The sequence below is a fragment of the Podarcis pityusensis genome (assembly GCF_964106645.2).
Source record: "Podarcis pityusensis genome assembly, chromosome: 10".
Classification (NCBI taxonomy): domain Eukaryota; kingdom Metazoa; phylum Chordata; class Lepidosauria; order Squamata; family Lacertidae; genus Podarcis; species Podarcis pityusensis.
The window spans coordinates 53,656,562-53,671,376 of NC_138035.1; the positions used below are offsets into that span (position 1 = coordinate 53,656,562).

At 43.5% G+C, this 14,815-nt stretch overlaps 1 protein-coding gene across 5 annotated transcripts in view; it reads right to left on the reverse strand.

Annotated features, from left to right (window-relative positions):
- Positions 1-14,815, reverse strand: part of DOCK4 (dedicator of cytokinesis 4) — a 249,605-nt gene that overhangs the window by 118,964 nt on the left and 115,826 nt on the right. For all 5 annotated transcript variants that reach the window (XM_081022240.1, XM_081022238.1, XM_081022237.1 and 2 more), the window contains exons 9-10: positions 5,102-5,183; positions 3,241-3,301 (exon numbers count right to left, since the gene is read on the reverse strand). In XM_081022240.1, coding sequence (XP_080878366.1) covers positions 3,241-3,301; positions 5,102-5,183 — 143 coding nt within the window. The remainder of the gene's footprint in view (positions 1-3,240; positions 3,302-5,101; positions 5,184-14,815) is intronic.

Consider the following 14,815-nt stretch of genomic DNA (forward strand, 5'->3'; position numbering starts at 1 on the left):
GCATTTCTAAAATCTTAAATATGTGTGTTTGTTTAGATTTATATCCTGCTTTTGATCAAATCATTCTCAAGTTGGCTAATAACAGATCGCATAAACAACCGAACAGCCCTTAGCTCCTTGGCTGACGGATGATATTTGCGCTAGGTTATTTTGGATTTGAACAGGTTATTTTGTACAACAAGTTTACTTCCTGAAGCCCTTCTAGCGGAGCATCCATGATAATCTGTTTTTTGGGGGGAATAGTAAGCGGTTCAATCATTGGCTTATACTGGTTCAATAGACTAAATATTTGATTCCTGTTGTTTGATGCATGTTGGAGCCCAATCACACCCCAACCTGAAGCATTCAAAATATCAGGATCCAGATGAGTTTCCACAGCAAGCTACCTATGGAGAATTGAGCTTGTGATCGGGAAAGTGGCTATCTGAATTTATTCTACTTTCAATTCAAAATATTGCCACTGCTGCCACTAGTGTTCCTCGGGTTGAAGGCATGACTCTCTTTTCCCCCATTATTTTCTATCTAATCATTCAACATTTATTTTTATCCTACCATTTTTTCAAAGGGTGGCATACATAGTCCCCTCCTTTATCCTCCCAACCACTCTATATTAGGTGTGCTAGGCTGAAAGAGAGAAAGAGAGAGAGAGAGAGAGAGAGAGAGAGAGAGAGAGACCCAAGGACACCCAGCAAGCTTTGTGGCTGAATGGGCATTTCAGCTTCTCCTTGACCGAAGTTGAGCACTCTGACCTCTATTCCACACTAGCTCTCTAATGTTTCTACATATGTAGACACATGTTCAGCAGTATAGGAAGGGGCATGCAACTGGGACAGTAGTGGCACAAATAACAGCAGCTAGGAACACATTAGTGAGTTGGGGTTCCTGCTGGAGTATTTGCACCTGTCTTATTGCATGACATTTGCAAGGTTCAATAATGGAACTCTAATACTGTATCATTCACCAAAGTCAGACAATTTTCGACATATGCATTGCCCCAGATATAGTATGCTCAACAGCAGTCAAGAATAGATAAAGATACATTCAGCATTTCAAAATGGAAGGCATAAAATGCCGAATTGCCTAGAGGTGAGGAGAAGGAGGAGGAGGAGGAGGAGGAGGAGGAGGAGAAAGCAGCCACTGTGGATGATAGGTGAAGATTACTGGAGTTAACTCAATGAAATCCATATGACAGCTTCTTTAAATAAGGAGATTAACCACTCTTCTCTTCTACACTACCTTAACATTGTATTTGGATTAAATCAGATTTGTCTAGAATAATGTTAACCATATGATAAACTGTTCTAAGAAGGAAATAAATGTTTTTATTCATGCACACACCCACATATGCAAGATAGACTGGTGTTACCAGAAAAAGGGCAATTTCAGGAACCAAGGAAGGCACAATAAAGGTAACAATAGCTGGCAAAGGAGGAATTGAGAGATCCAGACTCCCCATGCCTGTTAATAAGCCTGATTCCATTATTCTCCTCATCCTTCTCTCTCTCTCTCTCTCTCTCTCTCTCTCTCTCTCTCTCTCTCAGAAGTTCACCAGTGTCAGCTGGTGGCAGCTATTTAAAAATCATCACATACTATGACCCAGTGCTTTTAAAATAAAATAATAATAAAACAAGGTCCAGGTATCAGGCAGCAAAAAATATGTCATACTGATAAGTTCAGTCACAGAACTGCCAGCATACACAAAATTATTTCCTACATATGTGTGAGACAAAATACAGTGGTACCTCTGGTTATGAACTTACCGGTAATTTGTTCCGGAGGTCCATTCTTAACCTGAAACTGTTCTTAACCTGAGGTACCACTTTAGCTAATGGGGTCTCCTGCTGCCACTGCGCCGCCGCCACATGATTTCTGTTCTCATCCTGAGGTAAAGTTCTTAACCCGAGGTACAACTTCCAGGTTAGCGGAGTCTGCAACCCGAAGTGTTTGTAACCTGAGGTACCACTGTACAAATGTGCACATTTCCCACACATTACAGTTGGCACATGGTGTAATGTGCCTTTTTCCATAAGGAAAATTATCTGTGAAGCGTAGGAAAATTATTTTGTGTGGGCAGAAGACCAATAAGGCTGGCTGCTTGGTGGCCATTTCCCAAGCAATTTTATGAGATCCATTGTTAATTTCGATCAGTGTGTCTTTCCCCTCCTCCTACTTCCAAAACCTAGTCTAGATAAATAATTTATCTTGTAGATCCATCACTTCAGATGGCAAACAGGATTTTTTTTTCTTTAGTGTTCTCATGAAAGAATATCCCTTCACACAGAAAAATGGCATGTCAGAGAGAAGTGTAAATTAGAATCTTCCTCCCAGATATGTAGCTTTTTTTCTGGTGATTTTTTGTTTGTTTGTTACATTTATTGTCCTTTTTTTTTCTTCTTTTTTTTTTTTTTTGCTTTTAAAGAGCTTTTAAAACCAAAAGCCACTGTAGACATATCTAAAATAAATACATCAATTTCTCTCTCTCTCATCTCAATTTTACCACAAAATGCTTATCTAGTTCATACCTAAAGTAGCTTGGAGATTGTTTCTGGTCTAGCTCACACATAATGTTAACACTGGTTTTTCCAGCCCCAACAAACTGTGGTAAATCTTAACTAGGGTTAGTAGAAACAAACCAACTTCAAATTGTAGTTCATTGTGTTTCAACTAACCATAGTTGGCTGAAATTAGTTGAAACTTAAGCATAGGCTAAGGCTTGTATGCAGTGCTTTTTTTCCTAAAAAAAAAAATGTTTAGGGGTACTATCATTTTCCTACTCATATTGAACTACTGCCCCTCAATGAGGCCGAACTTAGATTCACAAAATGTTTAGGGGTATGTGTACCCCTGCGTCCCCCCAGAAAAAAGGACTGCTTGTAAGACATATTAAACTAAGGGTGATCTATAAAACGAAAGTGGAAGCTTCTTATCTCTTTACTGTGGCCTCACTGGAGGAGGAGCGGGGAGGAAGGGAGAAGTCATATGCAAAGCTCATTGCAGCTCATTCTTGTAATGCTAAAGAACCATGGCCCTAAACCGCAGTTGAGCATTATTACACGAGAAGAACCCTGTCTGAAAGTATTATTAATATTTCAATGTAAGGCATCCCGAGTACTAAGTGGTGGCCCAGCAGCAGTGACAATAAGGATAACCATCACTGCACAGTGAAAACACGCAGCCTGAAATTATCACATTATCTAACATCTTCTTACGTAAAGGTTTTGGGGAAACAAGTGTACATACCAATCCGTATAATGTGCACAGTGATGTAGATGTCTTTCCTGAGCTCACTGCTTCCCAAGTCCTGTAGAGAATCAGAACAGTCTACAATTATTAATTTTTATTGTGTTATTACTGTATACTTTTTCTAAGTTTACTTGTGTCTAGGAAATAAAGAAACAAGGAGGTGATAGCTTCAATGTATTTGATTGACTCACAGAAATGTTTGCTCAGAAATAAGTCCCATTGTGTCACTGGAAGTAGTGTGTGTTTAAGATTGAAACCTAAAAGCATCAATGGCATATACCGTACTTATATCAGAACATTGTTGAACTGTGGCTAGTACCATGCAGATTTTGAAACTAGTGTGTGTCCCATCCATCACATATGCATGATCATAGAATTGTAGAATTGGTAGTGACCCCGAGGGTTATCTTGTCCAACCCACAGCAATGCAGAAATTTCAACTAGATCACACATAGCAGATGGCAATCCAACCTCTGCTTGGAAAAGGAAAGAGAGTGCACCACCTCTTGTGGGAACAGCTCTTGCTATCACAAAGTTCCTCCTGATGTTTAGCCAGAATCTCCTTTCTTGCAACATGAATCCATTGGTTTGGGTCTTAGTCTCCGGAGCAGGAGAAAATAAGCTTGCTCCATTCTCCATGTCACAGCCTTTTAGGTATATGAAGATGGCTATTGTATCTCCTCTCTGTCTCCTCTTTTCCAGGCTAAATATACCCAGCTCCCTCAATCGTTCCTCATAAGGTTTGGCGCAGGTGGCGCTGTGGGTTAAACCACAGAGCCTAGGACTTGCCAATCAGAAGATCGATGGTTCGAATCCCCGTGATGGGGTGAGCTCCCATTGCTCGGTCCCTGCTCCTGCCAACCTAGCAGTTCAAAAGGACGTCAAAGTGCAAGTAGATAAATAGGTACCGCTCCGGCAGGGAGGTAAACGGTGTTTCTGTGTGCTGCTCTGGTTCGCCAGAAGCGGCTTAGTCATGCTGGCCACATGACCCGGAAGCTGTACGCCGGCTCCCTCGGCCAATAAAGCGAGATGAGCGCCACAACCCCAGAGTCGTCTACGACTGGACCTAATGGTCAGGGGTCCCTTTACCTTTACCTATTGTATCTCCTCTCTGTCTCCTCTTTTCCAGGCTAAACATACCCAGCTCCCTCAACCGTTCCTCATAAGTTTTGGCTTTCAGACCCTTGATCACCTTGGTTGTCCTCCTCTAAACACATTCCAACTTGTCAATATCCTTCCTAAATTGTGGCACTCAGAACTGGACACAGTATTTCAAGATGGCAAGCGTATCGTGAAATATTGAAAGGGCTGTAACATGTGAAGTTCTACTGCCTCAAAGATAAGGAATGCCATTGGTGATGGGGTAAGCGGAAGTCAGTAAAGGATTGCCCATCAAATTTGGAATGAGTATATTCATCTTGCAATCAATATAACCAAGTTCCCTAACCCTCTCTGTTAAATTGGACTGGCTCTCAAGTTCTGCAGAAATCAAATGAGGTTTACTTCTTAAAATGTGGTTTTAAGTCTGCTTCCCAGAAAGGAAGCCCCATTGAACTTGTGTAGCCTTGGGTTGCAAGAGATTTCTTTGACTTGGCAAGTAAGATACAGAAAAAAACCACACATTCAAGTTATCAAGGTGGCTGTCATACCTATTTGGCACAGTTGCTGGTACCCAGTGGAAGGATGCTGGACAAAATGAATGATAAGTCTGCACAGTTATGCCCACTCTTTTGTGCTTTGTAGTATGCTTTCTATTTCTACAACTGGGCTACCAGCAAGGAGGCAATCCCATTAACGAAGTCTTGATTTATTTATTTTTGCAATTATCAAATGCAGACAAAAATAAACACCTACTCACCACAAAAAGAGAACAATGTCTTTCTGGCTTCTCTGGACATTTTGGCAAACCATTCCGATTCAATTTTAAGAAAAATCTCTCGCTGTAAAAGAAAAGAAGCAATGTGATATAATGGGCAATATTTAAAAACAATTTAGACACCTTGGGGAAGGAGAAAATACATCTAACACATCTGAGTAAACATGTTTTTGTCACTGTTTCCACAGCACACATTTCAAATATTCATAGCTGATGCTGCAAAGAAGTTAAACCTTCTTGCTGTGTGGCAAAAGAGAGCTTATTTGAAGTGAAAATCTAGAATTCCATGGAAATGGTGCAATGGTTTCAAGAAGTGTTGACTTTAAATTGAAGCCAGATGTGATCTTTAAAGACACTTTAAAGTACTTTAATTAAATTAGCAAATGGGAAACACATCAGAGCTAATGTTTCAGAAGTTATGAGCGCATATAGGATATTAGGTCAATCAGAAGGGCCATAATCACAAAGTTTGTAAGAAAAACATTACTGTTCATCCAAATAATAATAATAATAATAATAAATTTTATTTATATCCCGCCCTCCCCAGCCAAAGCCAGGCTCAGGGCGGCTAACAACAATCAAATAATCAAACAATCAAATAATCCAACATTCTAAAACATTTCATTATAAAAATTAATTAAAATCAAATTAATGGCAACCATTAAGCAAAGTTCTGTGCAGGTTGCCAGAGGAGGGAGTCAGGCTGGGCCCTGACCAAAGGCCTGGAGGAACAACTCTGTCTTGCAGGCCTTGCGGAAAGATGTCAGGTCCCGCAGGGCCCTAGTCTCTTGTGACAGAGCGTTCCACCAGATTGGAGCCTCAGCCGAGAAAGCCCTGGCTCTAGTTGAGGCCAGCCTAACCTCTCTGAGGCCTGGGACCTTCAGGATATTTTTATTTGCAGACCGTAGGTTCCTCTGTGGGGCATACCAGGAGAGGCGGTCCCGTGTGTGTGTGTGTGTGTGTGTGTGAGAGAGAGAGAGAGAGAGAGAGAGAGAGACATTAACCTCATTCTAGAAGCCAAAACACCACCTGTGATGTTCTGTGAAATTACATCTTACAAAATGAAGCTGTGGGTGCTACAAATTAAGGAGCAGGGGACTGTCTCCCCAAAAATGGCTACCTGAGGAACATGTGAGGATGGAGATTCCCCCTCCTCACCATTCCATGTACTGGCACAAAATTTTACTTCAGCATTGGTTAGCATCCTTCTCTGTACCCGACGGCAGAAAGCTAGGTTAGTGGTTGTAGGACAAGTTCTGTGGCACACATAATTCCCAATCTCCCACAAAGGGGATGGATCAGGGAGCTCTGGAAGAATGGCCAGAGAGACTGCAGCTGCTCACCCCCCCCCCCCCAATATGCCAACCTGAGACAATATATGTCAACCTGAGGCGAATGCTTCACTGTCTCATGGCAGGGCCAAGCCCACACAAGGGTGGTGTGAGGAAGGAGATTTTTAATCACCTCCCCTCATCCTGTTTTCAGCTTAAAAAGGCCCCATCTGCTTCACATCCTGCATAGGAAAAGATATGAGTTTCCTCAGGTTTTCCTTGAAGGGAGAAAACAGTTGAGGCGGGGGGCACACAGAGACACACACCCACATACAATTTTTAAAGGGGGAAAATGAGTGATGTCCCATTCCTCTGCTTTAGCTTGAAGCTTGCCCCGGTATACTTTGTAAAACAAAATGAACAGAGACAAACCACACACAAGACTGCATCGCATTAGCGTGGCCCAGCAGTTGTTCATCACCTTTGCCATAAACAGAATCAATTTTAAGAAACCGACATCTAATTTTAGCCACTACCACAGAAAACAAATGTCAGTAGGATCAAATAATTAAGACCCAGAAAAAGCAGAGGCTCCCCACACAAGGCTTTTCTTTTTCACTTGCTGTACCTTCCAATCATCTTACCATCAAATCCCATCATACATAAGAGATCACTCCGTACATTCCTTTTTAACTATAGCTTTTTCAGCTGTTTCCTTGGCTTCTGCCAAGGCTGAGCGACTGCCACACATATGCTGTCTTCCATGTGCAACGACGAAAATAGCAACCAGAACATCTATGCAAGCACAATAGAAGGACTAATAGTACAAGTATATTGTGTGTGTGTGTGTATATATATATATATTTCTCCAAGGCTGAACCAGCAGCAATTCAGGAAGATCACACTCTCACAGGCTGTGTTCTGCAGGTTTAATTTCACCAGCTCATATTCCAACTAGGAAATTTGCAGGCATCAGGGGTACTTTGGCTGCTGTGGTTCACTTTAAAACAAGCTGAAACGGATGCAGCTCAATTCTCCTGTTGCTGAGGGGGTAACTGTCAGCGTCTGGCAGGAAATCAAGCCCCAAGCGGTTGGGTTTCCGAGTTTGTGGGGAGGTGACCATCAGTCTGAAGGGGCCAAGAGGTGAAAAACACTGTCCAGGACAAGCAAGGGTCAACTTCTCTAAGCAGCAGCCAAAGATCAGAAGCAGGAAGCGTAGTCCAGGGCATACAGGCCAAATTCCTTTAGCAAGAATGTGGGAGGAATAGAAGAACAGGATCTTATATCGGCAGGATCCTCTCACAGGGAAAATGTTGCTCGGCCTGAGGGCCAGGAGTCAGAAACTGGTTCCAGATTTGAGAGGGCAAACAGCACACGATTCCTCAAAACTATGCTACAACACCAGCATTAAACAGCAGCTAGATTCAACTCCCTGTTGCTGCTCAGATCACGAGGCCGGGGTGAGGGAAGAATGGAAGTTGGGGCACCAAGGACATTGGCCACCTCTGCTGGAGTCCAGGCAGCTGCCCAAGGGTGCCTGGTAACCATCTCGGGTATAGAGAGACTGGTCCTTGGAGTGATCTCACTCTGTCAGGTGGCAGGGTTGGCACTGCAGCCAAGGTGGTACCATGGAAGAGCTCAGTCTCCAAAGCTTGAAGCAAATCCACAGTCACATGCTGGTGGCCCAGAAGAAAAGGCACTAAATCCTGATTGTTGGGGAACACAGTTCAGTAAAAAAAAACCAACCCTGCATAAACGCTTCTCAGGAATTACAGCAGTGCCGCTTCACACAGAAACAATGACAATGTTGGTGTCTGGTGGGCTTCCCTCAGGAAAGCATTCCATAGAGGGCCTGTTCTGTCACTACTATCCTCTGGGCCTCCTTCGGAGGTGGCACACGGAAATGGACCTAGTGTCAAAACTAGCACTTTGAAACGGGACTTTGAACAAATAAGATTATGTAAATGTTGCCTTTGAGGATCCATACATAACAAGCAATTTCCCCATCTAACTCAGGGGTAGGCAACCTAAGGTCCGGGGCCAGATGCAGCCCAATCGCCTTCTCAATCCGGCCCGCGGACAGTCTGGGAATCAGCATGTTTTTACATGAGTAGAATGTGTCCTTTTATTTAAAATGCATCTCTGGGTTATTTGTAGGGCATAGGAATTTGTTCATATATTTTTTTTCAAAATATAGTCTGGCCCACCACACGGTCTGAGGGACAGTGGACCGGCCCACAGCTGAAAAAGGATGCTGACCCCTGATCTAACTTGTGGCTCTGCAGGTGAGATGCTGAAAAGATAGTGACCAGTAAACCCTGAGATACATGCTAGCATTAAATCACACTCCTGGATCAAAAGCTGAATGGCTAGAAGAACAGCACTTTTTCAGATATTTGCCTGACGTGTTTTCCTTTTTATGTTCATTTGTCCAACTCTGTCACCAAAATCAAGAGCAGTTATTGTGAATGCCTATGATGCGCTCTACTTCGCAATGTGTTTCTATGAATTTATGCATGTGCGTTGTAAAATTAATTGAACGTTCTCAAATGTAAGCCCTACTCTGATCAGCCACAGTACTAAAAATATCTCAGCTAGCACATTTCTAGACTGTCACCAGTAACCCCCCTCACCTGACAAAACCCAGGCCTCTGCAAGTTGAAGAAATTAAAAACATGCACTTAAATATATATTTAGCTGATTGTCTGCCACCTACTTAGCAAGCTTGCTTTAAAGTGTGTTTAAAAGAAAAAACTTGTTGAAAACACTCCTGTAGTAAGTTGCATCTCCCGTCACAAACTTCTAGCTTATTATCACCTGATCCATGTTCATCTCTCTCACTTTCTAGAGGAGGGATCAGCAAGGTTTATCTTGCCTGGGCCAGATCGGTCCTACAGAGATCCCTCCGTGGGCTGGATTGTGCGTGCGCGTGAGCGTGCATGCCTGCGATTTTTGGCGTCTGCGTCTGTGCAGGTGTGATTTTTGGCATCTGCGCATGCGCAGACGCAATTTCTGGCACCGTGGAAGCAAGTCCCCACGCCACGCTGCGCCGGTTTGCGTGTTCAGACCCATAAACCTCCCCCCTAAATAAATTCACACTTGACTCAAATTTTTGGTTTGGTTTTTGGCAGAATTTAGGCCACAACTTTATTGATTACAGAAAGTGACTGGTTGCATAAGCTCTGGTTCGACTAGCTCCCTGCCATGCAGGTAGCGCTGACCCACGGCACCAGCATAGGTCAGCCAAGGGTGAACACCTGGATAAGCGGAAAGCCGGGAATGGGCTAAGTCCGCCACCCAAATGTCCCCCTGGACTCAGGCACAGGCACAACCCCCTCTCAGGGGTTGACCAAACCATTGAGTCCCTAGATTCCTTTAACGGAATCCCCTTCACATAGGGGTCGCGAGAGCGTTCTCCCATCCCTATCACCCGAACCAGAGCCTATCTGCAACCTTACAAGTTGTGACGATTTGCTACACGGCAGGCGAAACCCAAATGGCAACAGTCAATCAGCCAAGTGGGAAAATTCCTGCCATGCCCCTGTCCCAACAACAGACGACACACGACGGCATAGCAAGGTCAAGCGCAACAAGCCCTAAAAGTAGGGAGAGGTGGGCGGTGTTCCGAATGCATGCGCAGAAAGAGGAAGCTCTGGGTCACGTGCATGGGCATAAATAGGTCCCTCGAACCTGCTTCGAAGGACCTACCAATCGGGTGTTGTGGCTTACCAGTTGTACCCAACCCACAACACAGGGTGTTGGTTGTCCAGGTCTCACCGCAATACGTGCCCTCTTTAAGGGAGGACGCAATTTAGCGCAGCATGTGAGTGAGCAGCTCGGTTTCGGGGCAGCTTGTGGGCCGGCCAAACGACCTCTGCGGGCTGCTTCCAGCCCACGGGCCTTAGGTTGCTGACCCCTGTTCTAGAGAGTATTATTCTCTCCCCCCCCCCTCTCTCCCAATTGTCTTCCAAATCAATGTACAGGTGGAATGAGAAACTCAATTATTTGGGCAAATATCGGGAAAAGAAAGGGCTTAGAATGCTACAGAAGTATGCTTAACCGCTAAACTAGAATTTCACATCTTATGGGAAAGGGAGAATAACTATGCACATCTGCCATATTAGAGACAGGGAATGTGATTTAGCTGTTACTGAACTGCACCACTTCAGACTGCCTGTGGGGAATCCAACTTTTGAACACCCTGGCATGTTGGGGCAAAGGAGGAAACAACTCTGCATGACTTGCAAACAAAAACTAGCATACTAGGGAGGGAGAAGCATTTGCGTGTTGAGTTCCACAGTGCCACCCCCCAAATAATTTCACACTTCACACATCAATTTTTGTTTAAGGTTTTTGGCATAATTTTGGCCACAACTTTATTCAAATACAAAAAATATTGTGAGTGGTTGCTTAGGCATTGGTTATGACTATCTGTCCTGGCCCTCAAGGACAGAGCTGGCCCTTCCGGACTCCACCGGAAGCCAGCGTGGGAAACAAGTATTGGATGAGAAAGTGAGGTCGGGAAACAGACCCTCACTTCTCACCCTCATGTTCCGGTGGGGCTTGCACGGCCCAAGTCCGGCTCCACGGACAAGGACGAAAAGAATGACAAGCCCCTGGATTCCTTTAACGGAATTCCCTTCCCGCATCATTTGGAGGGGTAGGCACTTACCCCTCCAAGCACCAATTAACCAATGCCTAACCGCCAACCTTACAAGTTGTGACGATTTGCTACGCAGTAGGCAAAAACCAAATGGCACCAGCCAATCCGCCAGATGGCAAAATTCCTACCAGGCCCCCGCTCCAAGGCGAACGACCCCATGACAGGCATAGCAAGGTCAAGCGATCCACTTAATAAAAAACCCCCCTATTAAAGGGAGGGAGGGCGGGTGATCCGATGCAAAACGGCCAAGAGGACGTCCCCACGTCTGGCCCTTCTATTTATAACTTCTGACTCCTCCTCCAAATTGGTAACAATCCATATTCCCCAGCAACCCAATTAACCCTTAAGGCCAGGGTTGCAGATCAATTTGCCTAGTCATGGCTGGGCGGCCTGTTCCCCAACCGCAACACGTGCTCTCTGTTAGGGAGAACACGCTATACCAGAACACATCTCCTTGCCATGCTGATTTTGGCATGTGGGTGGAAACATTTTATGCAAGGGAAATTTCTGAACATTTCATTCCTCACTTGCAGTCTGAAGTGGTGCAGTTCAGCAGCAGAAACTGCACATGGGATAGTCGATTATGTATAACAAACAGATAACTTTTGAGGGGTGTAGCTCTGTGGTGGAACGCACAGCGGTGGTCCGATGTTCAGTCTTGGGCATCTCCAGTTTAGGCTGGGAAGGACTCCGTCTGAAATCCTGTCAAGCGTATGTGGAGAAGAAGCCCTGGGGCTTTGTGGCATTTTTGTAAAGGTTGGACAACAGAGAGAAAGCAAGCAAGTAAGCAAGCTAGATGGATAGCTCAGTCGGTAGACCATGAGACTTTTAATCTCAGGGATGTGTGTTCAAGCCCCACTTTGGGCAAAAGATTCCTGCATTGCAGTGCGTTGGAATAAATGAACTTTGTGGTCCTTTCCAGCTCTACTGTTTTATGATTCTATGATTCAAAAACTGTTTCCTTTACTAACCAGATGGGTGGGATAGGTATGGCATCCCTTACTGGCTTTGATTTCCTTTAAGTCAGCATTCATAGTTCATGGCCAAAACATGTCAAAGTTAAAGATAAGTTTTAGCAGCAAGACAACACAGCACTCTTTCCCTCTTTCTTTCTTTCTTTCTTTCTTTCTCTCTCTCTCTCACTTCACAATCTGTCCTTTTATTCCTCAGCAACAGCAATAACGACGCATCTACTTGGCACCTCCTGTCTAAACAACATGTTTTGATTTTTTTTACCACTCATTTTAAAGAGAAAATCAAAACCAACTGTTAAGCTTGTCCTTCCTAGGCCTAAGGAACCATCAATTTTAGCCAATTTCAGCAAACGTGAGAGCAGCGATGATGGGCTGAAATGGATGACAATGCTGGAAAAAGACAAGTCTTTTGGGGCAAGCTGCTTGGAACTGTTGCTGGATCACAGATACAGTAGTTATGTGAGAAATTGGCATCTTGGGGGATGAAAACCTGATGGGGTTAAAGTAAACATCATATGTGTGAAGATGCTAAAGATAATGACAATGGCATCTTACCAACTGTGGAACCATAACATCATCAGAGAAAATATAATTTTTATTATTTATTTATGGATCGCCTTTTACATTCCTCTCAAGGCGATTTACAAACATATATTAAGGCTATAATTATTTTTTAAATGCTACTGAAAACAGGCACCAAAAGATAGGTTTAAAAATAGTACCAATGCTGGGGCTAATACATTTTCATTCAGCTGGGAAAGTCTGTCAAAACAAAAATACCTTCAGTTATTTCAACAAAGTATGGATAGGCAGAGGTGCCATCTTTTTAAGAGGATTGACAAGGCCCATATGTGACGCCATGCAATGTCATGTGTGAGATGTCAATTGGTGCACCTGTGGATAGGGAGTGCCTTCTGTATCTCAACAGAGAATGTAAGTAATGAAAGAGTTGTAAAGGGAAAAAAATGCTGGTTCTGTTCCCAATTGGAATAAAGGATGTTCATTCAGAGACTCCTTTCATTGCTCTCTTCTGCCTTCTTCTTGCACTCTCACCCAGCTGAGGACACAATATCTGTGGCCTACTGCTCTGGCTTGGCAACCATTTATTCCAAAATTTTAGGGTATGTGTGACTTGTTTTTGTCTGGTCACCTTGAAAGGGCAGACTCCAGCTACAAAGGCTGCATCTCTTGCTCGGGAAAGTGGGAGGTTTGATGCTGGCGTCAAGTTTTAGTTGTGGATATGCATTACTTTTGCTTCTTTCTGAGTGACATGGTGTGTTTATTGTTAGACCTTATTATGAATTACCAGTGGATTGTTTAATTATATGGTATATAATTAATATGAGCTATTTTCATTGCTCTATTGTTCATGACTCATATTGCTACATTTTGTTATTGTTGTGAGTCGCCTTGAGCATGGTTTACTATGGAAAGCTGGGATACAAATGAATGAGCCAGCTGTGTTAGAAAACGTGCAAATTAGTATATGGTGCAAAACTTAGAAATTATGTTTGATAATTAGGTGGACTGAAGAGGCCAAATCTTTGGTTAGGATAGGAGCAAGCAATACTAAACTCTGACTGATTGTTGCTAATCTTGCACCATTCTTAATCTACATTATTATCTAAGCACTTCATTGCTACAATACATCTCCCCCTTTACATTGCTTTTCTTTTTTGCAAAGCTAATAATACTCTGTATGAATATTGTTCTCTGAAAAGCACTGTCTATCATCAATGATTGATTTGCTTCAGCTACAACCTTGAGTCTTTTATCGCTGGTTCTGCCTTGCTCCCTGACCCGCTGGGTTGCTAAAGTGCAAATGTGAACCTTGATTACATCACCAAATTAACACCAATTACAAGACACAGAGGATGAAAAGAATGCTGAGGAGAGAGTTATGGCTGGATAACAGAACAGCTTAAGGGGGTTGTGATAAGCCGCAGAAGTAGAATCAGCTCCAGAAATAACATCAGTTAACAGACTTCCATGCCAACTTGCGGCTGCTGAAGGCAGCTCCATACATTACAACTGCCAAGGGAAACACCGACATTTCATCAGTATTTCCCGCACAGCAAATGTGTAACTACACAACCTATAGAAAACATCTGAAGGCAGCCCTGTATCAGAAATTTTTTATTATGCTTTTGTATTTGTTAGAAGCCGCCCAGCGTGGCTGGGGCAACCCAGTCAGATGGGTGATATATAAATAATAAAATTATTATTATTATTATTATTATTATTATTATTATTATTATTATTGATGATGATGATGACAACCCCTAGCCAGTAGCAGAGGCAAGCTTTCATGCACCCAGCACCTGTTCATGGTTCTAAGGCAGGAAAGACAACAGAAGTGCAGTTGATCATCTTTGTGGCCACAGCCTGAACAGCGATTCAACCGCCCAGGAGGGCATGGAGAAAGAGTAAGCATGCATGCTTCTGTTAGCCTTCACCAGTTCTAAGCTGTGTGTTTTGGTGGGCGAGTGTGTGAGCAAATATGCTTCAGTTTATTCTTGACAGCATGTTATGTTTCAAAGATGCAGCATGAAGACAAGGCTACCCAACAGGGGTGCCAACTTGAATAAAATATTGTGGGGATCCAGGTAAGCCCTACCCCACATAACTGATCACATGATGCAGTGCACATGCACCATTTGAATGGGAATGCTTATCAACTCTGTGGGGGCTCAGCCCCCTCAAATATTTTATTGTGGGAGCCAAAGCCCCCATAGCCTCTAGGAGTTGGCTTCTATGCTACCAAAAGATGTTTTGACCTCTGAACGGA